Source organism: Rhinopithecus bieti, unplaced genomic scaffold (genome assembly GCF_001698545.2).
Source record: "Rhinopithecus bieti isolate Rb0 unplaced genomic scaffold, ASM169854v2 scaffold_13348, whole genome shotgun sequence".
Taxonomy (NCBI): Eukaryota; Metazoa; Chordata; class Mammalia; order Primates; family Cercopithecidae; genus Rhinopithecus; species Rhinopithecus bieti.
The window spans coordinates 190,652-209,580 of NW_016808764.1; the positions used below are offsets into that span (position 1 = coordinate 190,652).

The following is an 18,929-nucleotide window of genomic DNA, read 5'->3' on the forward strand; positions in this document are numbered from 1 at the left end:
TCAAGAGATGCTGAGAATAAAACCCTAGTATGAGGAGAGGAAAGAACCCAAGTGACAAAGAAAGACTGTCTTGAAATTAGGAAGAAATCTCATGGAAGGATATCATAAAAGGCAAAAGGAAGAGTTTCAAGAAAGAAGTCTCAAGTCAAACGAGAGGAAAGCTGAAAGAGACGCCATTGAATTTAGAAGTTAGGTTATGAGTGATTTAGAGCACTGTGGAGGAGATGGTAGTGGTAAACAGTCAGATCTCAGTGGGTTGAAGCTCAGAAGAGGAAATCAATATGCAAAGTACTCTCAAAGAACTCTGGTGGGAAAGGAAAGGAGTGAGAGGTGGTGGTGGAATGCAGCGGGACAAGAAGATGTCAATGAAGACATTGAACATGCAGAGGTACCCACAGGTGGGAGAGGAGCTGGAGAGTAGAGGTAGCTTGGAGTAAGATTCCCTCTATCTTGGAGAAAGAAGACTGTAAAAAGAACAGAAGAAGTTAGCCTTGTGAAGGAACAGGAATGCTTTTTTTTCCTCTGAAGAGGGTAAAAAATGAAAACAGACGAAGATATTCATGGGCGCAGAAGGAAGGAGAAATGAGAACATTGTTGGAACTTTCTATTTGTTCATAGATACAGGAAGCTGGGGAATTTGCTGAAAGCCAGGGGAGTGAGCCTAGTTCAATTTCTATAGTTTTCAGAAAAATAAATTTAACTCAAAGCTAGAATTTAACTGGAGGAAACAGCTTAATTGTTCTCAGACACTGGGTATCTCAATGAAAATGTTCTCCTGTCCCCAAAGTTCTGACACTATTATTTAGATCATGGGTTGTCAAATTACTTCTGTAAAGGGCTAGATAGCAAACACTTTAGGCTTTGTGGGACGTGCCTCATCTTGCCCATTTTTGTTTTTAACTCATCCCTTAAAAAAGGTAAAAACTATTCTTTACTTGTCAGATGCACAAAAAAAGATGGATTTTGTTCATACCTGTAGTTTGCCAACTCCAATCTAGATTACTGACATCATACAACCTTCCTTATTACAAAAGAAAATGTGCCAGTAATAGAAGTTTAAATTTGTATATTGCCTGTTGATCGGTAACATGAAAACTTTCCCATGCCACACCCAATCCCCTTCAAGAGTTATCCCTAGGTTTGGAGGTACCGTTTGAGTTTGATGAAGGTTGACAAACTAAAAGGATGACCAGTAAATTACCTCAATTCCCACAGACTGATTGTTCAGGTCAAGAAGAGGTAAGACGGGTTGAGGTCTGGTGATCAGCCACAGGAAGATGGCAGCTCCAAATGTCAGGATGCAGATCAATGCCGGGGTTGGAAGTGGGGAAAACAAAAAGTTAAAGATAAAAAGCATCTTTGTGAATAGCAGCAGGAAATTCAGACCTTAAAAAAAAACAGGGGAAAGAAAATTTAGAGGAAACGGCCATATTTTTGTACTCAATAGCTCTATGTTTACAGAAGGACACACACACACACACACACACACACACACACATGCCTTCAAACCCTCAAATAGAATTGTACCTCTCTAGTAGCAGAATTTCCCCCAATGTTTACTCAGCACTGTTGAAAATAATAGAACACATTCTCCACCCCTGCTACTTGACTGTCCTCACACAAAGCAGGAAGGATCAAAGGAAACAAGTTAATCATTTCCCAGACAATTTTGAGAAATGACTGCCCTTTTAATGTTGGTGCACAAAGCCTGGAAGAAGGCAGCCTGCTAGACCCAACAGAACCTGGTGGTCAGAGGATAGTACCTCCTCTGCCCAGGCAGACAACGGGTCAGGAAGGACTCTTCCAGCTGGACTTCCCCCATATAAGCCAAACAGAAGAGATCGGTCGCTGTGATGCCACAGGTTTTAGAAATTAACCATTTTGTATGAAGGGTATTTCCTGCTGGCTAGATATGTCTTGCTCATTGCTTTCTTTTTTGGAACATCGGAAGGGTTTCCAAGATCAACAGCATTACAACTTGCTATGCCCAACATTCTCTCCCCCAGGGAGCCCAGAGGAATCATTTTACTACGAGGCAAACGTCAGTCAGGTGCACAGAAACAGTGCTGGAGAATGGGTGACACGTGGTGAGGATTGAAGAGTTAGGTCAAGAAGAGATCTCAAGAAACTAAAAGCAACAAAGGCTTCCCCCAACCCAGCCTTTCTTATAGTTTTCAGCCAAGTTCAGCTTCAAACTATTCTAATAGGAGAGACTAACTTTCGGGTAGGTCCTAGGAGCACACCCTTGTTGAAGCCACCTTTTCCTGGAAAGTTGCTGCCTCACAGCTTTCAAACCGGAATAAGAGAATATAATAGCAGCAAACACATGAGCACTTCCTGTATGCCAGGCATAGGGCTGGGCTTTTTGCATGGTTTGTTTAATTTAGGCCAAACAACACTATAAAGTAGTATTTCACTGAAGAGGAAATGAACGCTTTGGGATAAAGTGACTTGTCCAGATTCACCCATCATTACCTATCGCTACTTCTCTATGAAAATCTACAAAAAGACAATTCACTTTTTCTTACAGGTTCTAGTCACAGAATTCAAGGGGATTGAATGTTTCTAGCACCTTACAGGTGACAGCACATGAAGTTCAGAATTTGCATTCTTCAAAGTTTACTGCAATGCCTGATGAAACAACAGCTCAGAGATGAGGCCGCACATGCCCACTGATAATCAAAACACAAAGCAAGCTCAATTAAAAGTTGGATCAGATCAAGATCACAGTTGCCCTTAGAGCTTTGGACAGCTGCCATTAGCTGCCACCTGGAAACTTCTTTAACAAGGGAAACACACTTCACTGTAGTCTGAGAAAGGCCACAAGATGCAGGAATTTTGTGTGGGGGCAGGAACAGTCACAAGAAATCCTGGGCCACTCTTACTATCTTTCTGCCCCTTGATGAGTTATTACCCGACTTTGGAGAGTCCCTTTCCATTTTAGAGGAGAAAACTGAACTTTCAGAAACTGGGATAATAGTCCTCAACTCCTTGGTTCTTTCCATATTGCATTCAAGGGGAGAGAAAGAAGTCAAAACAAAAATAAAAGCAAGGTCCCACAGGTGCTAGGTTACATAATAACAAGAGTGCTACTGTGACCACCTGGCAGGATTCTGAAAGCTGGGATTTTTGGAATTCAGCCTTACCTGGGCTTGTATGATGAGGTGGCACTCCAGGATGCAAAAGCATTCAAAAGCTAGCCATAAAGCCCAGGCAGAGAAGGGGGACTGCCTCAGGGAAGACTGTGAAATTGAAAAAGCAGGTGGCAGTGCTAAAGGGGAGGAGAAGCCTATGCCTGTTTTGTGCTCTCCCATCCAGTCCACCACCAGCCACCCCCTGCAGGCTGGGATATTGTGACAAGACTGGAGATATATATATATATATATATATATGTTTGAGACAGGGTCTTACTCTGTTGCCCAGGCTGGAGTGCAGTGGCACAATTCTGGCTCACTGCAGCCTCAACCTCGTGGGCTCAGGTGAACCTCCCACCTCAGCCTCCTGAGTAACTGGGACCACAGGTGTGTGCCACCACACCCAGTTAATTCTGTAGTTTTTTTTTTTTTTTTTTTTGAGACAGAGTCTTGCTGTGTTGCCCAGGCTGGAGTGCAGTGGTGCGATCTCGGCTCAGTGCAAGCTCTGCCTTCCAGGTTGATGCCATTCTCCTGCCTCATCCTCCCAAGTAGCTGGGACTACAGGTGCCTGCCACTACGCCTGGCTAATTTTTTGTATTTTTAGTAGAGATGGCATTTCACCATGTTAGCCAGGATGGTCTTGATCTCCTGACCTCGTGATCCGCCCGCCTTGGCCTCCCAAAGTGCTGGGATTACAGGTGTGAGCCACTGCGCCCAGCCACTTCTTTAATTTTTTGTAAAGACACGGCCTCACCATGCTGCCCAGGCTGGTTTCAAATCCCTGGGCTCAAGCGGTCCTCCTACCTTGGCCTCCCGAAGTGCTGGGATTACAGGTGTCAGCCACCACGACCACCCCAGACTGGTGATATTTTATCTGGGCTTTTTCCCTCTGCCTCAATCACACCCACAAATTAAGAGATCCTTACCAACACCCTCCTGTTCGACTACGGGAAAAAATGGTTGCACTAAGGATTTCTGCCCTCTTCTTCCAGATGGCACATTTATATTTTAATAGAAGACTTTGCAAAAAATGTCTTTGAATTAGGGTCTAAAAATTGAATTTCTTTTCATTTGTGGTGATATGGGGGTGGGGTCAGGAAGGAGAGTGAATAACCTGACTGGTAATACATAGGGGAGAAAACGGACAGAGAATCTACGGTCAGCCTCAAGGGGGCACTTGCTGTCAATCTCAGGTGATTGTCACCACATAGTAAAAATACTACGGGTCACAGATTGTCAGAATTCTGCCCCCCACCCCAGAAAACCCAGAAGACTGCATTTTGTGAAACCTCAATTTTAACTAACATCCGTTTTTAAAGGTCTGGCATGGGATAAACGAGAACACATTTCGTAGTTTAATTTGGATCACGGTCTGTTAATGTTTGACTACTCCTTGGAGACAGACTTCAATCATATTACCCACAAATAGAACAAGACTGACCACTTCGTTACAAACAAGGGAGATATTTACACATTTCAAAGCCACAGTTTCATGAGAATGAGAGTACCTTGCCTATATTGGCAAGGAATTTTATTTAAGGAAGACAATGAAGGAAGGATTTATTTGTATTTGTCAATGGAAATAGCTTACTTAGTTTGCTACCACTGACCAGGTATCCAACTCAAGTAGGAGGTGCACAGAATTTCACATGGTTCCTTCCTCAAATTTTTTTTTTTTTTTGAGGCAGAGTCTGGCTGGAGTGCAGTGGTGTGATCTCGACTGACTACAACCTCTGCCTGTCGGGTCCAGGCGATTCTCCTGCCTCAGCCTCCTGAGTAGCTGGGATTACAGTTGCCCGGCACCATGCCCGTCTAATTTTTTGCATTTTTAGTAGAGACGAGGGTTTCATCATGTTGGCCAGGCTGGTCTCAAATTCCTGACCTCATGTGATCCACCCACCTTGGCCTCCCAAAGTGCTGGAATTACAGGCGTCAGCCACTGCACCCGGCCCTTCCTCAATTTTTAAAAAAATTGAGATACAATTTACATAATGTAGAACTAACCACTTTAAAATGTACAATCGGGCAGTATTTAGTACATTCACAATGTTGTGCAACCATCACATCTATTTAGTTCCAGAACATTTTCATCACCATAAAATAAGAAATCCTGAACACATTAACAGTCATTTCCCAATCCCTTCAATGCCCAGCCTCTAGAGAAAGGACTGGGCTGCTTTCCGTTGCTATGGATTTATCTATTCTAAATGTTTCATATAAATGAAACCATATATGTGACTTTTTGTGTCTGACTTCTTTTATATAGTATAATTTTAAGATTCATTCATGCGGTAGTATGTCTGTACTTCGTTTCTTTTTAAGGCTCAATGTTATCCCATTGTATGGATAGACTACACTCTATCTATCTATCTATCTATCTATCTATCTATCTATCTATCTATCTGTCTACCTACCTACCTACCTACCAACCTACCAGTTGATGAATATTTGGGTTGTTTCTACTTTTGATATTGTGAACAGAGCTATTATGGGCATTTCTATACAGTTTTTGTTTGAATATCTTTTTCCAATTCTTTAGGGTGTAGACCTAGGAGAGAAATTGCTGAGTCAATGCTAATTTTATGTTTAATTTTTTGAGGAACCACCAAACTGTTTTCCACAGTAGCTGCACCATTTTATATCCAACCAGCAATGTAAGAGGGTTCCAATTTCTCTCCATTCCATTCTCCCTAACACTGCTACTTTCTTTATGTTTGTTTGTCTATTTAAATAGCCATTCTAATAGGTGTGAAGTGGCATCTCATTGTGGGTTTGATTTGCATTTCTCTAATGACTAAGGATGTTGATCATTTTTTTATGTGCTTCTTGGCCATTTGTATTTCTTTTTTGAAGAAATGTCTGCTCAAGTCTTTTGCCCATTTAAAAATTAGGTAATATATGTATATATACACAACACTTATCAGAGATATGATTTGCAATATTTTCTTCCATTCTGTAGGTTGTCTTTTACTATCTTGATAATCTCTTTTATTTTATTGTTTTACAATTAACAATTTTTTTTTAAATATGGGGTCTCACTAGGCTGGTTCTGAACGCTGGGCTCAAGTGATCTTCCCACCTTAGCCTCCCAAAGTGCTGGGATTACAGGCATGAGCCACTGCGCCTGGTTTATAGTCTCCTTTTAAACGCCCAATACACTCAAACATGTTTAACCTTACAAGGTTAGTGCTGAGAGGATTTGCAACTGTATCATGTAACTCTCTCACTGTTTAAGGGGGAGAAACTAAGGGCCTGAGAGAAGGTGAGACCCCTGGGTCAAACCATGACAGGAGTGGGAAGCTCTGGTTACCATTCTGACTATTAGAATCTGTTAACACTTCCAAGGAAGTTCAAATAAACAAGGGGAAAAAAAGTCACCCCCTTTTGTCACATGTTCTGTGTGACTCAAACTACAGTTCTGGTTTAGTCACTCCACAGGATCCCCTGCAAGCAGTGGGCATGACTGGCATTTCCTCTTCCTTTTAACATTACTCCTGTTTAGGGTAGGGAGAAGCACAACAGTGGTAAAGAAAAGAGGAAAGAGAGCTCTGTCATGCTGTATCTGGGATTTCCTGTTTCACGTAATATGCAAATGGCTGAACAAGCCACAATACACTCCAGGACGGCCCATGTCAAAAGGCTTACTCCGCTTTTTGACGTGGTGATGGTGACATGCCTTGGCCTCAGACCCCAGGGTACCCATTTGTCCACCATCCTTGTCCTTGATCCACTCCAGGGCCCTCCCCTTCCCTGTGGATGGATGACCGGAGCCACAGTCACTCATCTCCTGGCTCCTAACATGTTTTATTCCCAAGTTAGCTGAAGGACGCCTTCTGCCTTCACACCTCTGTGCACGCTTCCTGGACCATTCTTGGTGTCTAGGTTATGATCACCCCATATTCAGCTTTGAATTTTTTTCCCTTTGTGGACTTGGGGCAGCATGTCTTCATTTAGTCTCCTTTTCTTTGGATAAATGTCCTACATGGCTCCTTCTACTCTAATATTTAAATTTTTGGTCAACTATGTTTATTGCTCTGAATCTTTCATACTATCCCTATTGGCTAAATATCATTTTCTTTTGATAGTCTCTATCTTTTAAAAGATTGCATTTTTCCTATGTATATCCCACTCAAACACTCTTTGAAGTCTGTTCCCACCCCAGAGCCTCTGGATTTGCTCTTCTCTTTGCCTGGAACGTTTCCCCAGATCTGAAATTTTTGTGTACTGCTGAGCAGTCAGGCCTCACCTCAAACGTCACTTCCTCCGAGGCCCACTGTTTCTGATCACCTCATTGAATATTGTCTTTTCCTTTCTAGTCAGTGTCATGGACTTTGTGTTCTCTTCTCCACAACACTGTTCACTGGGAAATAGTCCTAGCTCCTTATCATTCATTGTGCCCACTGAGCTGATGTTCTCTTTGGAACAGAGATTTTAATTTTGTTTCCTGCCGTGCCTCTCATGCCCTCACCATGCCTGGCACATAAAAAAACTTTCAGCAAGTGGTTGTTGAGCAAATGAACAGTTTTCTAGGTCACAATTGCTTATTCCATATACTCTCAGTTAACTCATTTTCCCTGCAGTACAAACACCCCACCCTCAAACTCCCAAATCTTAGATCATAAGAAGTCATTCAGGCAAATCTGGAGAGGATTACTTCCTAATAAATACTTACGTAAGGTATTGGATAGGGATAGTGGATGGTGACAGGGGTGTATTTCTGACACACATTAAGGACCATTCAAGATCCATCTACTCCTCCAGGCTTAGAAGAGTTGGAATGAAGTTATCTACATGGTTTAAGTAGGCAGAAAGTCCAGCCAAGAAATAAATCCTACTGGACTAGGAGCAGTGACTCACGCCTGTAATCACAGCACTTTGGGAGGCCAAGGAGGGCAGATCACTTGAGGCCAGGAGTTCGAGACCAGCCTGGCCAACATGGTGAAACCCTGTCTCTACCAAAAATACGAAAAGTTAGCCAGGTGTGGTGTTGCATGCCTATAACCCCAGCTACTCGGGAGGCTCAGGCACAAGAATTCCTTGAACCTGGGAGGCAGAAGTTGCAGTGAGCTGAGATCACACCACTGCACTCCAGCCTGGGGGGTGACAGAGCAAGACTCTGCCTAAAAAAAAAAAGGGAAGAAAGAAATCATTCTGTTACCTTGAATTTCTGGAAGTCTAAGGACAATAAAGCAAATTATCTTTGCTTTTAGGCCTGGAGAACTATTTGTTTTGTGTGTGCAATAATAAGATATAAATTGCAATGATAAGCTTTAAAAAATCTGCCTTCATCAGGAAACAACAGGTGCTGGAGAGGATGTGCAGAAATCCCACTGTTGGTGGGAGTATAAACTAGTTCAACCATTGTGAAAGACAGTGTGGCGATTCCTCAAGGATCTAGAACTAGAAATACCATTTGACCCAGCCATCCCATTACTGCGTATATACCCCAAGGATTATAAATCATGCTGCTATAAAGACACATGCACACGTATGTTTGTTGTGGCACTATTCACAATAGCAAAGACGTGGAACCAACCCAAATGTCCATCAATGACGAGACTGGGAAATTAAGAAATGTGCACATAATATACATGGGAAAAACTGTGCAGCCATAAAAAAGGCATGATTTTTAGTTCGTGTCCTTTATGGGGACATGGATGCAGCTGGAAACATTCCATTCTCAGGCAACTTCAACAAGAACAGAAAACCAAACAATGCCATATTCTCACTCATGGGTGGGAACTGAACAATGACATCAACTTGGACACAGGCAGGGGAACATCACACACCAGGGCTGTTGTGGGGTGGGAAGAGCGGGGAGGGATTGCATTAGGAGATATACCTAATGTAAATGACGAGGTTAATGGGTGCAGCACCAAAATGGCACATGTAATACATATGTAACAAACTGCACGTTGTGCATATGTACCCTAGAACATAAAGTATAATAAAAGAAAAGAAAAGAAAACTAAAAAAAAAAAAAAAAAAAAGTGCCTTCGTTAATTTGTATTTAATTGATTTCTGTGTTCTCTTGCATGTATGGGCTCATCCTATGGTGACAGAAAACTAATTAAAAGGGAGACCAGCATCCCCAAGTTCTTACACCCAATTAGTTAACACATTTTTCCATACTAGGAATTACCTACTCTCTCCTAGAGACCATGTCAAAAGTCTTTACAACTTATGACTCCAGAGAGACCTGTTTGTTATTTAGGAGGCAGTATATGAAAGTTTTGCTTTTTGAGCTGGGCTTTCCATTTCTAACCCAGCTTCCAAAATCATTTTTTCTGCATTCCTGCCACCCTCAACCTAGGAGACCTCTCTCTCAGTCCTTGACTACAGAGTCAGTATTTCTAGACAAACCCAAAAGTAATGACAAAAGGTCAACATGAAGTTACCAACCATTAGCATCATGAGCACACCTGGAAAGATCTGATAACCTTTTCCTTTAGACGCTATGAACATGAACCAGGTGTGTGTTCAGTTGCAAGGTGCTTCACCCAATTTCCTCAGAGCCTCGGGATGAAAGGCTTTTAAAAAATATTTTCTTAAACTAGTTTGCTTTCCTGTATCACAAGTAGATTTCTTCTACTAGGGAAATGACCGATGAGGTGATTTGAGACAATGATCCTGCTTCACAAAACTCAGTCAGAGAAAAGCATCATATGGAAAAGCCCAGTAGATTGTCCCCAAGGGAAGCTATTCTCAGCTACCCAAGCTACTTAAAATGATTCAAAATCCAAAGGGTCAACATTCAGATCTGAGATAAAAATCTGTGGTCATCTCTCCCAATTAAAAAAAACAAAACAAAACTTAAAAAAAGAACTGAGAGGAGAAATTCTAAAAACCCTCTAAGGAAATAAGAGGTAATTAGTACATTTCATTTTTATAATTACTGAGATAATTCAGAGGTGGCCAGTTACTAAAATTGGTATGCAGAAAGGTAATAGTTTTCCTTTATTTTATACAAATAACTAATTTAGAAGTCATGAAAAAGATGCTATTCACAATATTGTATATAAGAATAAATGTGTAAAACCTCTATTTTAAAAGTTTAGATCTGAAGTACTTAAGAAGGCTAGAAAAATGGAAAGACATGCCTGAAATATTCAAGGTTTCTGTCACCTTAAAGGTATCTATACATTTAATGCAACCCTAATGAAGACTTTCTTGGGAACTAAAATGCCAATTATAAAGTACATCCAGAAAAAAATAAAACTTAACAAAGAGTGAAACAATTTTGAAAAATAGCAAGAATTGGGTAGGTAGCAGTGCAGTAATCATTACCAAATTTAAATACTTACTATAGAGCTATAGGAGTTTTCTGGTTGGGTGCAGTAGCTCATGCCTGTAATCCCAGCGCTTTGGAAGGCCGAGGCGAGCAGGTCACTTGAGGTCAGGAGTTCAAGACCAGCCTGGCCAACATGGTGAAACCCTGGGCCTACTCAAAATACAAAAATTAACTGGGCGTGGTGGCATGTGCTTATAAGCTCAGCTACTTGGGAGTTTGAGGCAGGAGAATTGCTTGAACCCAGGAGGTGGAGGTTGCAGTGAGCCAAGATTGCACCACTGCACTCCAGCCTGGGCAACAGAGCCAGACTCTGCCTCAAAAAACAAAACAAAACAAAACAAAACAGCTATAGGAGTTTTCTGTTGGTCATGAATAGACAAACCTATTTAATAAAATCATCCTGAAACACGCCCAGTAGATGCTATTATCATGTGCTAAATTGCATTTCAAATCAAAATAGTTTTATTTCACTTAAAATAAATGTACTGAGACAACTGGTTAGCCATTAGGAGAGAATACACTAAGCTGTCTACTCTCTTATTCCTACAACAAAAGTAAGTTGAAGATAGGTCAAAGACTTAAGTATAAAACAATGAAAACCATAAGAATAGTTGGAGTGAAAAAGGATGGAGAGATTTTTCTCTTATAATTTGGCACGGAGAAGACTCAAGACAGACATAACACCTAAAATCTATAAACAGAAATGTTGGCAAGTTTGATTATATAAAATAAAACTTCCCCAACAGAAAAGATACCAGAGACAAAGACACTTGAGGAAAAAGTATCGAACCCCTCTGACAGGCTAAGAGTTAATTTCTTTAATAAGAAACTCAAAAGTCAATGAAAAACAAAATTCAACCCAGTAAAGCAAGGGCAGAGGGGATGTCCTGAAAGTTCACAGCAAAACAAGCAAGTTACTTACAATTAGGGAAAGACATTCAACTTTGCTTACAGTTCTTAAGAATGCAAATTTAAATGACATGCCTTTCCCCCGTGCATCAGATTCCAGGGATGAAACAGTGAGAAATGCAACATGAATTGTGGAAATGTACATTTGGTGCCGTCTCTTAGAGAAGTCCCCATTGCCCTCTACCACATCATAAAATGTATGCCCTTTCACCTAGTAATTCTACTATCAACTTATCTCATAGAAAGACATGAGATCAATAAACTACATCACAAATCACATGTAAAGTACAGGTTAAGAATGTGGGCTCAGACTAGTTGGGCTCAAGCTCTTCTTGGTCATTTTCTTTGTGACCTGGGGCAGATAATTTAATTCTCTGTGGTTTCTCATCTACAAAATGACAATAATGGTGTCTCCCTTCTAAGGCTGTCACCATGATTAAAAGAGTTAATGGATATATAAAGTGCTTAGGACCACGCCTGGCACATAAGTTCATGTATTTAGCTATTATATTTATCATCATTAAAGCTATAGAATTGTTGACCCTTTGGATTTTGTATCACTTTAAATAGCTTGGGTAGCTGAGAATAGCTTTCCCTGGAGGACAATCTACTGGACTTTTTCCATATAGGCTAATCCAAAAGCCTAGGAAAGCCTTCCTTGATAGGAGAATAATGAAACAAATTATAATACTTCCACACAATGGAATTCTGGCCAGGTATTTTAAAAAAGAAAGTCGATCTGTAGGTAATAACATGAAAAGAGCTTATGATGTGCTGCCAGGGAGAAAGAAAAATATATTTGGACAGTGTGTACATTATCTTCTCAATTGCAATGAATTATATACGCATTTGTGTTTCTGAAAAGATAATCCTCGCAGAAAAAGAGAGATGGAGGTCGGGTGCGGTGGCTCACGCCTAAAATCCCAGTACTTTGGAAGGCTGAGGTGGATGTATTGCTTGATCTCAGGAGTTTGAGACCAGTCTGGGGAACACGGTGAGGCCCTGTCTCTACAAAAATTACGAAAATTAGCCTGGCTTGGTGGTGCATGTCTATAGTCCCAGCTACTTGGGAGCCTGAGGTGGGAGGATCACTTGAGCCAGGGAGGTCAAGGCTGCAGTGAGCTATAACTGTGCCACTGCACTCCAGCCAGGGCAACAGAGCAAGACCCTGTCTCAAAAACAAAACAACAAAACAAAACAAAAAACAAGAAAAAGACAGGTGGAAGAGGAGGAATCATGACTGGATTTCTTGAAAGTCTTGGCTACTCCATCATTCAGCCAAAAGTTACTCAAGGACTTGGCTGTATATGTGGTATTGTTCCAGGTGTTGGAGATACAGCAGGGAAAACCCTGCCCTCATGCGGTTGAATTATATTGGGGAGTTTGACAACAAGCCTGAGCAATAACTAGATTATATTGGACTATGGAACAACAAAAACAACAAGAGCAGGGAAAGAGAATTGGGAATACAGCAGGGAGATGAGTTTTTACTGGTTTTCTTTCTCTCTCTCTCTCTCTCTCTCTCTCTCTCTCTCTCTCTCTCTCTTTCTTTCTTTCTTTCTTTCTTTCTTTCTTTATTGAGACAGAGTCTCGCTCTGTTGCCCGGGCTGGAACGCAGTGGTGTGATCTCAGCTCACTGCAACCTCTGCCTCCTGGGTTCAAGCGATTCTCATGCCTCAGCCTTCCAAGTAGCTGGGATTATGGATGCATGCCTGGCTAATTCTTGTATTTTTAGGAGAGATAGTTTTTGCCATGTTGACCAGGCTGGACTTGAGCTCCTGGTATCAAGTGATCCACCTGCCTCAGCCTCCCAAAGTGTTGGGATTACAGGCATGAACCACTGCATCCAGCAGATGAGTTTGAATTAGGGAGGTTTAGAGTAGTCTCACTGGGAAGGTAACACTTGATGTGTACTGTTTCTTCTGAAATATTTGTGCTTAAAAAAAAGAAAAGAACAATAAAATGAACAGCTCCATATAATCCCACCTCCAACACAGGCAGCTACTTTAGAAAATCCTACCACCTTGGTTGGTGGCATTTCACGTGAATGCACCTAAGCATATACCTCAGCTTTGTTTCTCCAAGCGTGGCTCTCCCACTACCGAAGCTACATTCGACACACAGCCTCTTTCAAGCCCTCATGTTGTATAAAATGCTTCTCAGCCACTAAGTAATCCAGCTGGACAGCAGCTCTGTGGGTGGAAACCTTTTTCATCCATTTCCCTAGCCGATAAGAAACCAGAGCAAAGGTGAACGCTGAGTCACGGGGCCGAGGGGCCCTGAAAGTGTGTCTTTCAATGTTCATTTCAAGTAGCTAAGAAGGAAGGATGGTCTGAGATCCTGACCTACAGCCTGCTGATGATTTCCCAGCCACTCACCAGCGTGCATGGATGCTCAAGCCACTGTCTTATAACAGCCATGGCCCCAGGCAGATGGGAAGGGCCTTATTTTATTTATTTATGTATTTATTTTGTTGCTTAGGCTGGAATGCAGTGATGCTATCACAGCTCATGGCAACCCCATCCTCCCACGCTCAGCTCACTGCAGTGTTAACTTCCCAGGCTTAAGTGATCCACCTCAGCCTTCCAAGTATCTGAGACTACAGGTGTGCACCAACACACTCGACTAATTTTTAAGTTTTTTGTAGAGATGGGGTCTCCCTAAGTTGCCCAGCCTGGCCTTGAACTCCTGGGCTCAAGCGATCTGCCTGTCTCAGCCTCCTAAAGTTCTGGAATTACAGACATGAGCCGTGGCACCCAGCGGGGAAGGTCCTTCTTATCATCTCCGCAGAGATGTGGTGGATAGAGCAGGGAGACAGCATTACCAAAGGAAGCCCTATTAAAACACCAAGTGGTAGCTAAGTAGTAGTTTCCACACCATGGAAAGATTCAATGTGATTGCTTAGATAATTTTTTAAAAGGTAAGTGATAATAACCTCTCATATCTCTCTTCCAAGCCCAATTGCTAGATGGCATCTAACAGTCCCAATGTGTAAGACAGCTGGCAGAGAAAGGGTTAAGAGTCTAGGCTTCAGACAGGTGTCCTGGACCATTCGATGCAGATCCACTGGTGAGATCTTTGCTGCTGAATTGCACAGGAAAAGCTACAGGAGCCAGAGCTCCGAAGAGTTAGGAGAGGTGGAACAGAATAAGCCCTTTCCTCAGGTTTGGGTCCCAGTGAGGCTTCCAGTGACTCATGGACGTCTGTGTGTCAGTAGACCTCCCTGTGCTGTGAGGTCTATTCCTGTCGAATATAGACTCACGCACTATAGACTCACGCACATAGTGACCATCCTCACCTGTGGATTCCACTGCACCTAGCGCGGCACCTGAGACACCGTGGGAAGCTGCTGTTACCAAACCACTTTCACTTTTTACTCACCATTGGCACAATTTGAGAGAAAGGCAACTAGCGAAGACAGTCTGTTGAAGGAAAATCTGCAGTGTTCAATCCCACAAGGAACAGAATGTGCTCCTATGCACAGAGCAGGACAGGGTCGGCGGAGTCTTCCTCAAGAATGCCACAGCCAGGGGTTTCATGCCACGAGAAGGGCAACGCTAAGCAACCCAACCTGAGTGAGGTCAGGGTTCCCTAATAATGCATCCATTTGGGTATTCAAGCACCTACTGTGTGCCAGGCAGTGTGTTTAGCACAGGAAAACATGCTCAGAACTTCTGGTCCAGTAGAAGATTAAGCCAATTCTCCAGGCAGTCATGATGCTTTTGAGACCAGCGCTCTATGGGATGCGCTCAACTTTGGCAGCACCTGGTGGGCTGGAGAAGTGTGTGTGTGGCAAGGGATACATTTACCCTCTGCCCTTTTAACTTACTTATACGTTTGTTTTTTTTTTTTAATTAATTAATTATTTATTTTTTGAGACAGAGTCAAGCGATTCTTTTGCCTCAGCCTCCTGAGTAGCTGGGACTACAGGCACATGCCACCATGCCCAGCTAATTTTTGTATTTTTAGTAGAGACTAGGTTTCACCATATGACCAGTCTGGTCTCAAACTCCTGACCTCGTGACCTGCCCACCTCGACCTCGCAAAGTGCTAGCATTATAGCATTACAGGCGTGAGCCACCACACCCGGCTTCTTTTTTTTTTTGAGACAGTCTCACTCTGTCACTCAGGCTAGAGTGTAGTGGTACGATCTCAGTTCACTGCAACCTCTGCCTCCAGGGCTCAAGCGATTCTCCTGCCTCAGCCTCCTGAGTAGCTGGGATTACAAGTGTGCCTCACCACACCTGGCTAAGTTTTGTATTTTTAGTAGAGGGGGTTTCACCATGTTGGTCAGGCTGGTCTCGAACTCTGACCTCAAGTGATCTACCCGCCTCGGCCTCCCAAAGTGCTGGGATTACAAGTGTGAGCCACTGTACCCAGCCTATACATTTATTTTCAGCAAAGTAAACAAAAATTGTGGACCTGCCTGTTCAGCACTGTGCCATGTGCTGAGGGACAAACACTTGGCTGATATAGTTTCTGCCATCTGGGTACTTATGGGTCTATCTAGTCCTAGCAACTCTTACAGAATGCTTCAGTGTGTGCAGTGAGCTCATGGGTTTGAAGGAGGAAGAGGCCAGTGCAGACTGGAGCACATTAAGATGGCTGATGGAACACTAGAACCTCAAAGATGTGTGATCCTTGATCCCCTGGCTTTATTGCCAATTGTCTCTTTTCCAGGGGCAAAGATGATGATCTGGCCAGACATGATGGTCCATCCCTGTGATCTCAGCACTTTGGAGGCTGAGGCTGAGGCTGGAGGATCGTTTGAGGCCAGGAGTTCGAGACCAGCCTGGGCAACATAGTGTGACCCCCATCTTTACAAAAATAAAAAATTTAGCTGGGCATGCCTATAGTCCCAGGTACTCAGGAGAATGAGGTAGGAGGACTGTTGAGCCTGGGAGGTTGAGGTTGCAGTGATCCATGATCCCGCCACTGCACTCCAGCCTGGGAGCCTGGATGTGCAGAGTGACAAGAGTGAGACCTGTCTAAAAAAAAAAAAAAAGATAATTCTACCAATCAAGCTGATGTCTAGTAAGATCTCAACTATGATTCCAGCCAGTGGCGCTGCCACCAAACCATCTTTCTCAACTGTTGTCTGTGTCTCTCTATCTACTTTCCTCATGGAGAGACCAATCATCTCATTAGGTTGGATGGAGCCAAGTGGAAGTGGAGAAGGGGAATGGCCAGATGTGCTAGAGGCACTAAAGTGGGGCAAGTGGGACATTTAGGGGAGGTAAATGGTGAAGAGGTATTTCTGCTGGAGATGGAGGGTCCATCTGTAGTTAAAAGCGGGCGGCGGGGGGGATGTCTTCAAGGATGAATGAGATGGTGCATGGGGCCCAGTGCAGACACTGCACCACTGGAGCCATTGCCTTCACATACTCCAAAGAGCCTGGGTGGGGCCAGGCCTTGGCCAGTGAGCTGAGTACATTTATCAGGAAATGTCATGTTAAGTCAAATACCAAGAGCCTTTTAAGTCAGTCCATTAAGATAGCAGAGGATAGTTGAGTCACCCACAGGATGTGACCCCAGAAGTGACAAATCCCACAGGAGCTCAGGTTGATAGAGTCAACCTTGATCCACCACTGGGCTTGAAGTGAGTCACAGTCCAAATCCTGACCCCGGGACAACTTGTATCAGTGACACCCCCAAAGGGCATCCCAGGCCTGCTGACCAAGTATATTATGAGAGAACTGGGGTAAGAGGAAGTAGTGTCAGAAATCCACTGGATCTGATAAGGGGGTCTGTAAAAAGATAGGCCGGACAAAGTGCTAGGACCCCGTCACCCGTGCCAGGGTGAGGCAAGAGGTTGGGAAAGCGGACTTCTTGCGTTGGTTCTCTGCAGCATCAGCCCTTGCACTGCCTGTCTCAACCAGTGGTCAAGGGTCAACAGTTCCATAGTGCAGGCAACAAGCTTTCTTGTCAATGGTGTCATTTCCAGGGACAAACTTTCAAGGTCATGCCCTTCCAGGTACCAGAGCAACAGCTCCTCACTTACTACATGTGTAGCCCTGGGGATAGTTACTTAAAGTCACTGAGCATCAGTTCCCCGCCACTGTACGCAGAAGGAGCAGGTGAAAATCACTACTTAAAGGAGATGCTGTGTATAGAACTGCTGGTATGCTGTCAAGCACATGGGAAGTCCTCAATCAAGTCTAGCTCCCTTTTCCTTCCCTTTTCCTCAGTTTTCACATCCTTGCCAATATCAGATGTTCTATTATGAGATGTCCCAAAAGAAAAGAGATGATCACGGTCTTGAACGATTACTGCCCCTCCACTTCTGTGCAAAGGTCTTAACAAGCCCCTCATTTCTTTTTTCTTTTTTCTTTTTTTCCTTTTTTTTTTGAGATGGACTTTCACTCTTGCCACTCAGGCTGGAGTGCAGTGGCAAGACCTCAGCTCACTGCAACCTCCGCCTCCCGGGTTCAAGTGATTCTCCTGCCTCAGCCTCCCAAGTAGCTGGGATTACAGGTGACCACCACCATGCCCAGCTAGTTTTTATATTTTTAGCAGAGATGGAGTTTCACCATGTTGGCCAGGCTGGTCTCAAACTCCTGATCCTAGGCCTTCCAAAGTGCTGGGATTACAGGTGTGAGCCACTGCGCCCGGCCAACAAGCCCTCTTTTCTATTTAAACAGAGCACTTCTAGTTGTAGGAACCATGGCCTGTCTCTGACCTAGCTTTCCCCTAGCCCCCACATCCTCAACTTGAGCCACTCGCAACCTCACAACTCTTAGAATAGAATAATCCATGAAGACTGGGAGATNATATTTTAGCAGAGATGGAGTTTCACCATGTTGGCCAGGCTGGTCTCAAACTCCTGATCCTAGGCCTTCCAAAGTGCTGGGATTACAGGTGTGAGCCACTGCGCCCGGCCAACAAGCCCTCTTTTCTATTTAAACAGAGCACTTCTAGTTGTAGGAACCATGGCCTGTCTCTGACCTAGCTTTCCCCTAGCCCCACATCCTCAACTTGAGCCACTCGCAACCTCACAACTCTTAGAATAGAATAATCCATGAAGACTGGGAGATCCACCAGCTCCCCCCAAAGAAGGCTGATATTATGGCCTGACCACAGCAGTGCATGGGCTGTCTGACCTTCCAAACTCCAGATCTCGTGTATTTATTTAAAAAATGAGTTGAGAACCTGGGAAGTGTCAGGCCCTGTGCCAGGGGGACAAGTTGGTGAGAGAGTCCCTTTCTGAACTCAGGATGTGCGGACACACAGGGGAGAAACAGACCCAGACACATTTCCAGCAGAATGTGATAAGCAGTGATGGCTGGACTCACTGCTGCAGGGGTTGCCTCACCCTTGCTGGGTGCTGCCAGGCACAAAAGTCATTCCTGGCTGCCCTCCAGCTAAGGGTCTGCCCATCTGCTGAGGAGGCATATGAGATACAGACAGGAGCAGACACTATATTCCTGGTTTCTAAAAAGTTGGCAAATCCTGAAGGCCAGGTGCAGTGGCTCACACCTGTAATCCCAGCACTTTGGGGAGGCCTAGGCAGGCAGATCACTTAAGGTCAGGAGTTTGAGACCGGCTTGGCCAATATGGTGAAACCCTGTCTCTACTAAAAATACAAAAAAATAGGT

At 43.6% G+C, this 18,929-nt stretch overlaps 1 protein-coding gene across 1 annotated transcript in view; it reads right to left on the reverse strand.

Annotated features, from left to right (window-relative positions):
* Positions 1-18,929, reverse strand: part of LOC108538804 (long-chain-fatty-acid--CoA ligase 5-like) — a 45,362-nt gene that overhangs the window by 18,341 nt on the left and 8,092 nt on the right. Inside the window, exon 2 of the mRNA XM_017887100.1 lies at positions 1,202-1,386. Coding sequence (XP_017742589.1) covers positions 1,202-1,357 — 156 coding nt within the window. The 5' untranslated portion in view covers positions 1,358-1,386. The remainder of the gene's footprint in view (positions 1-1,201; positions 1,387-18,929) is intronic.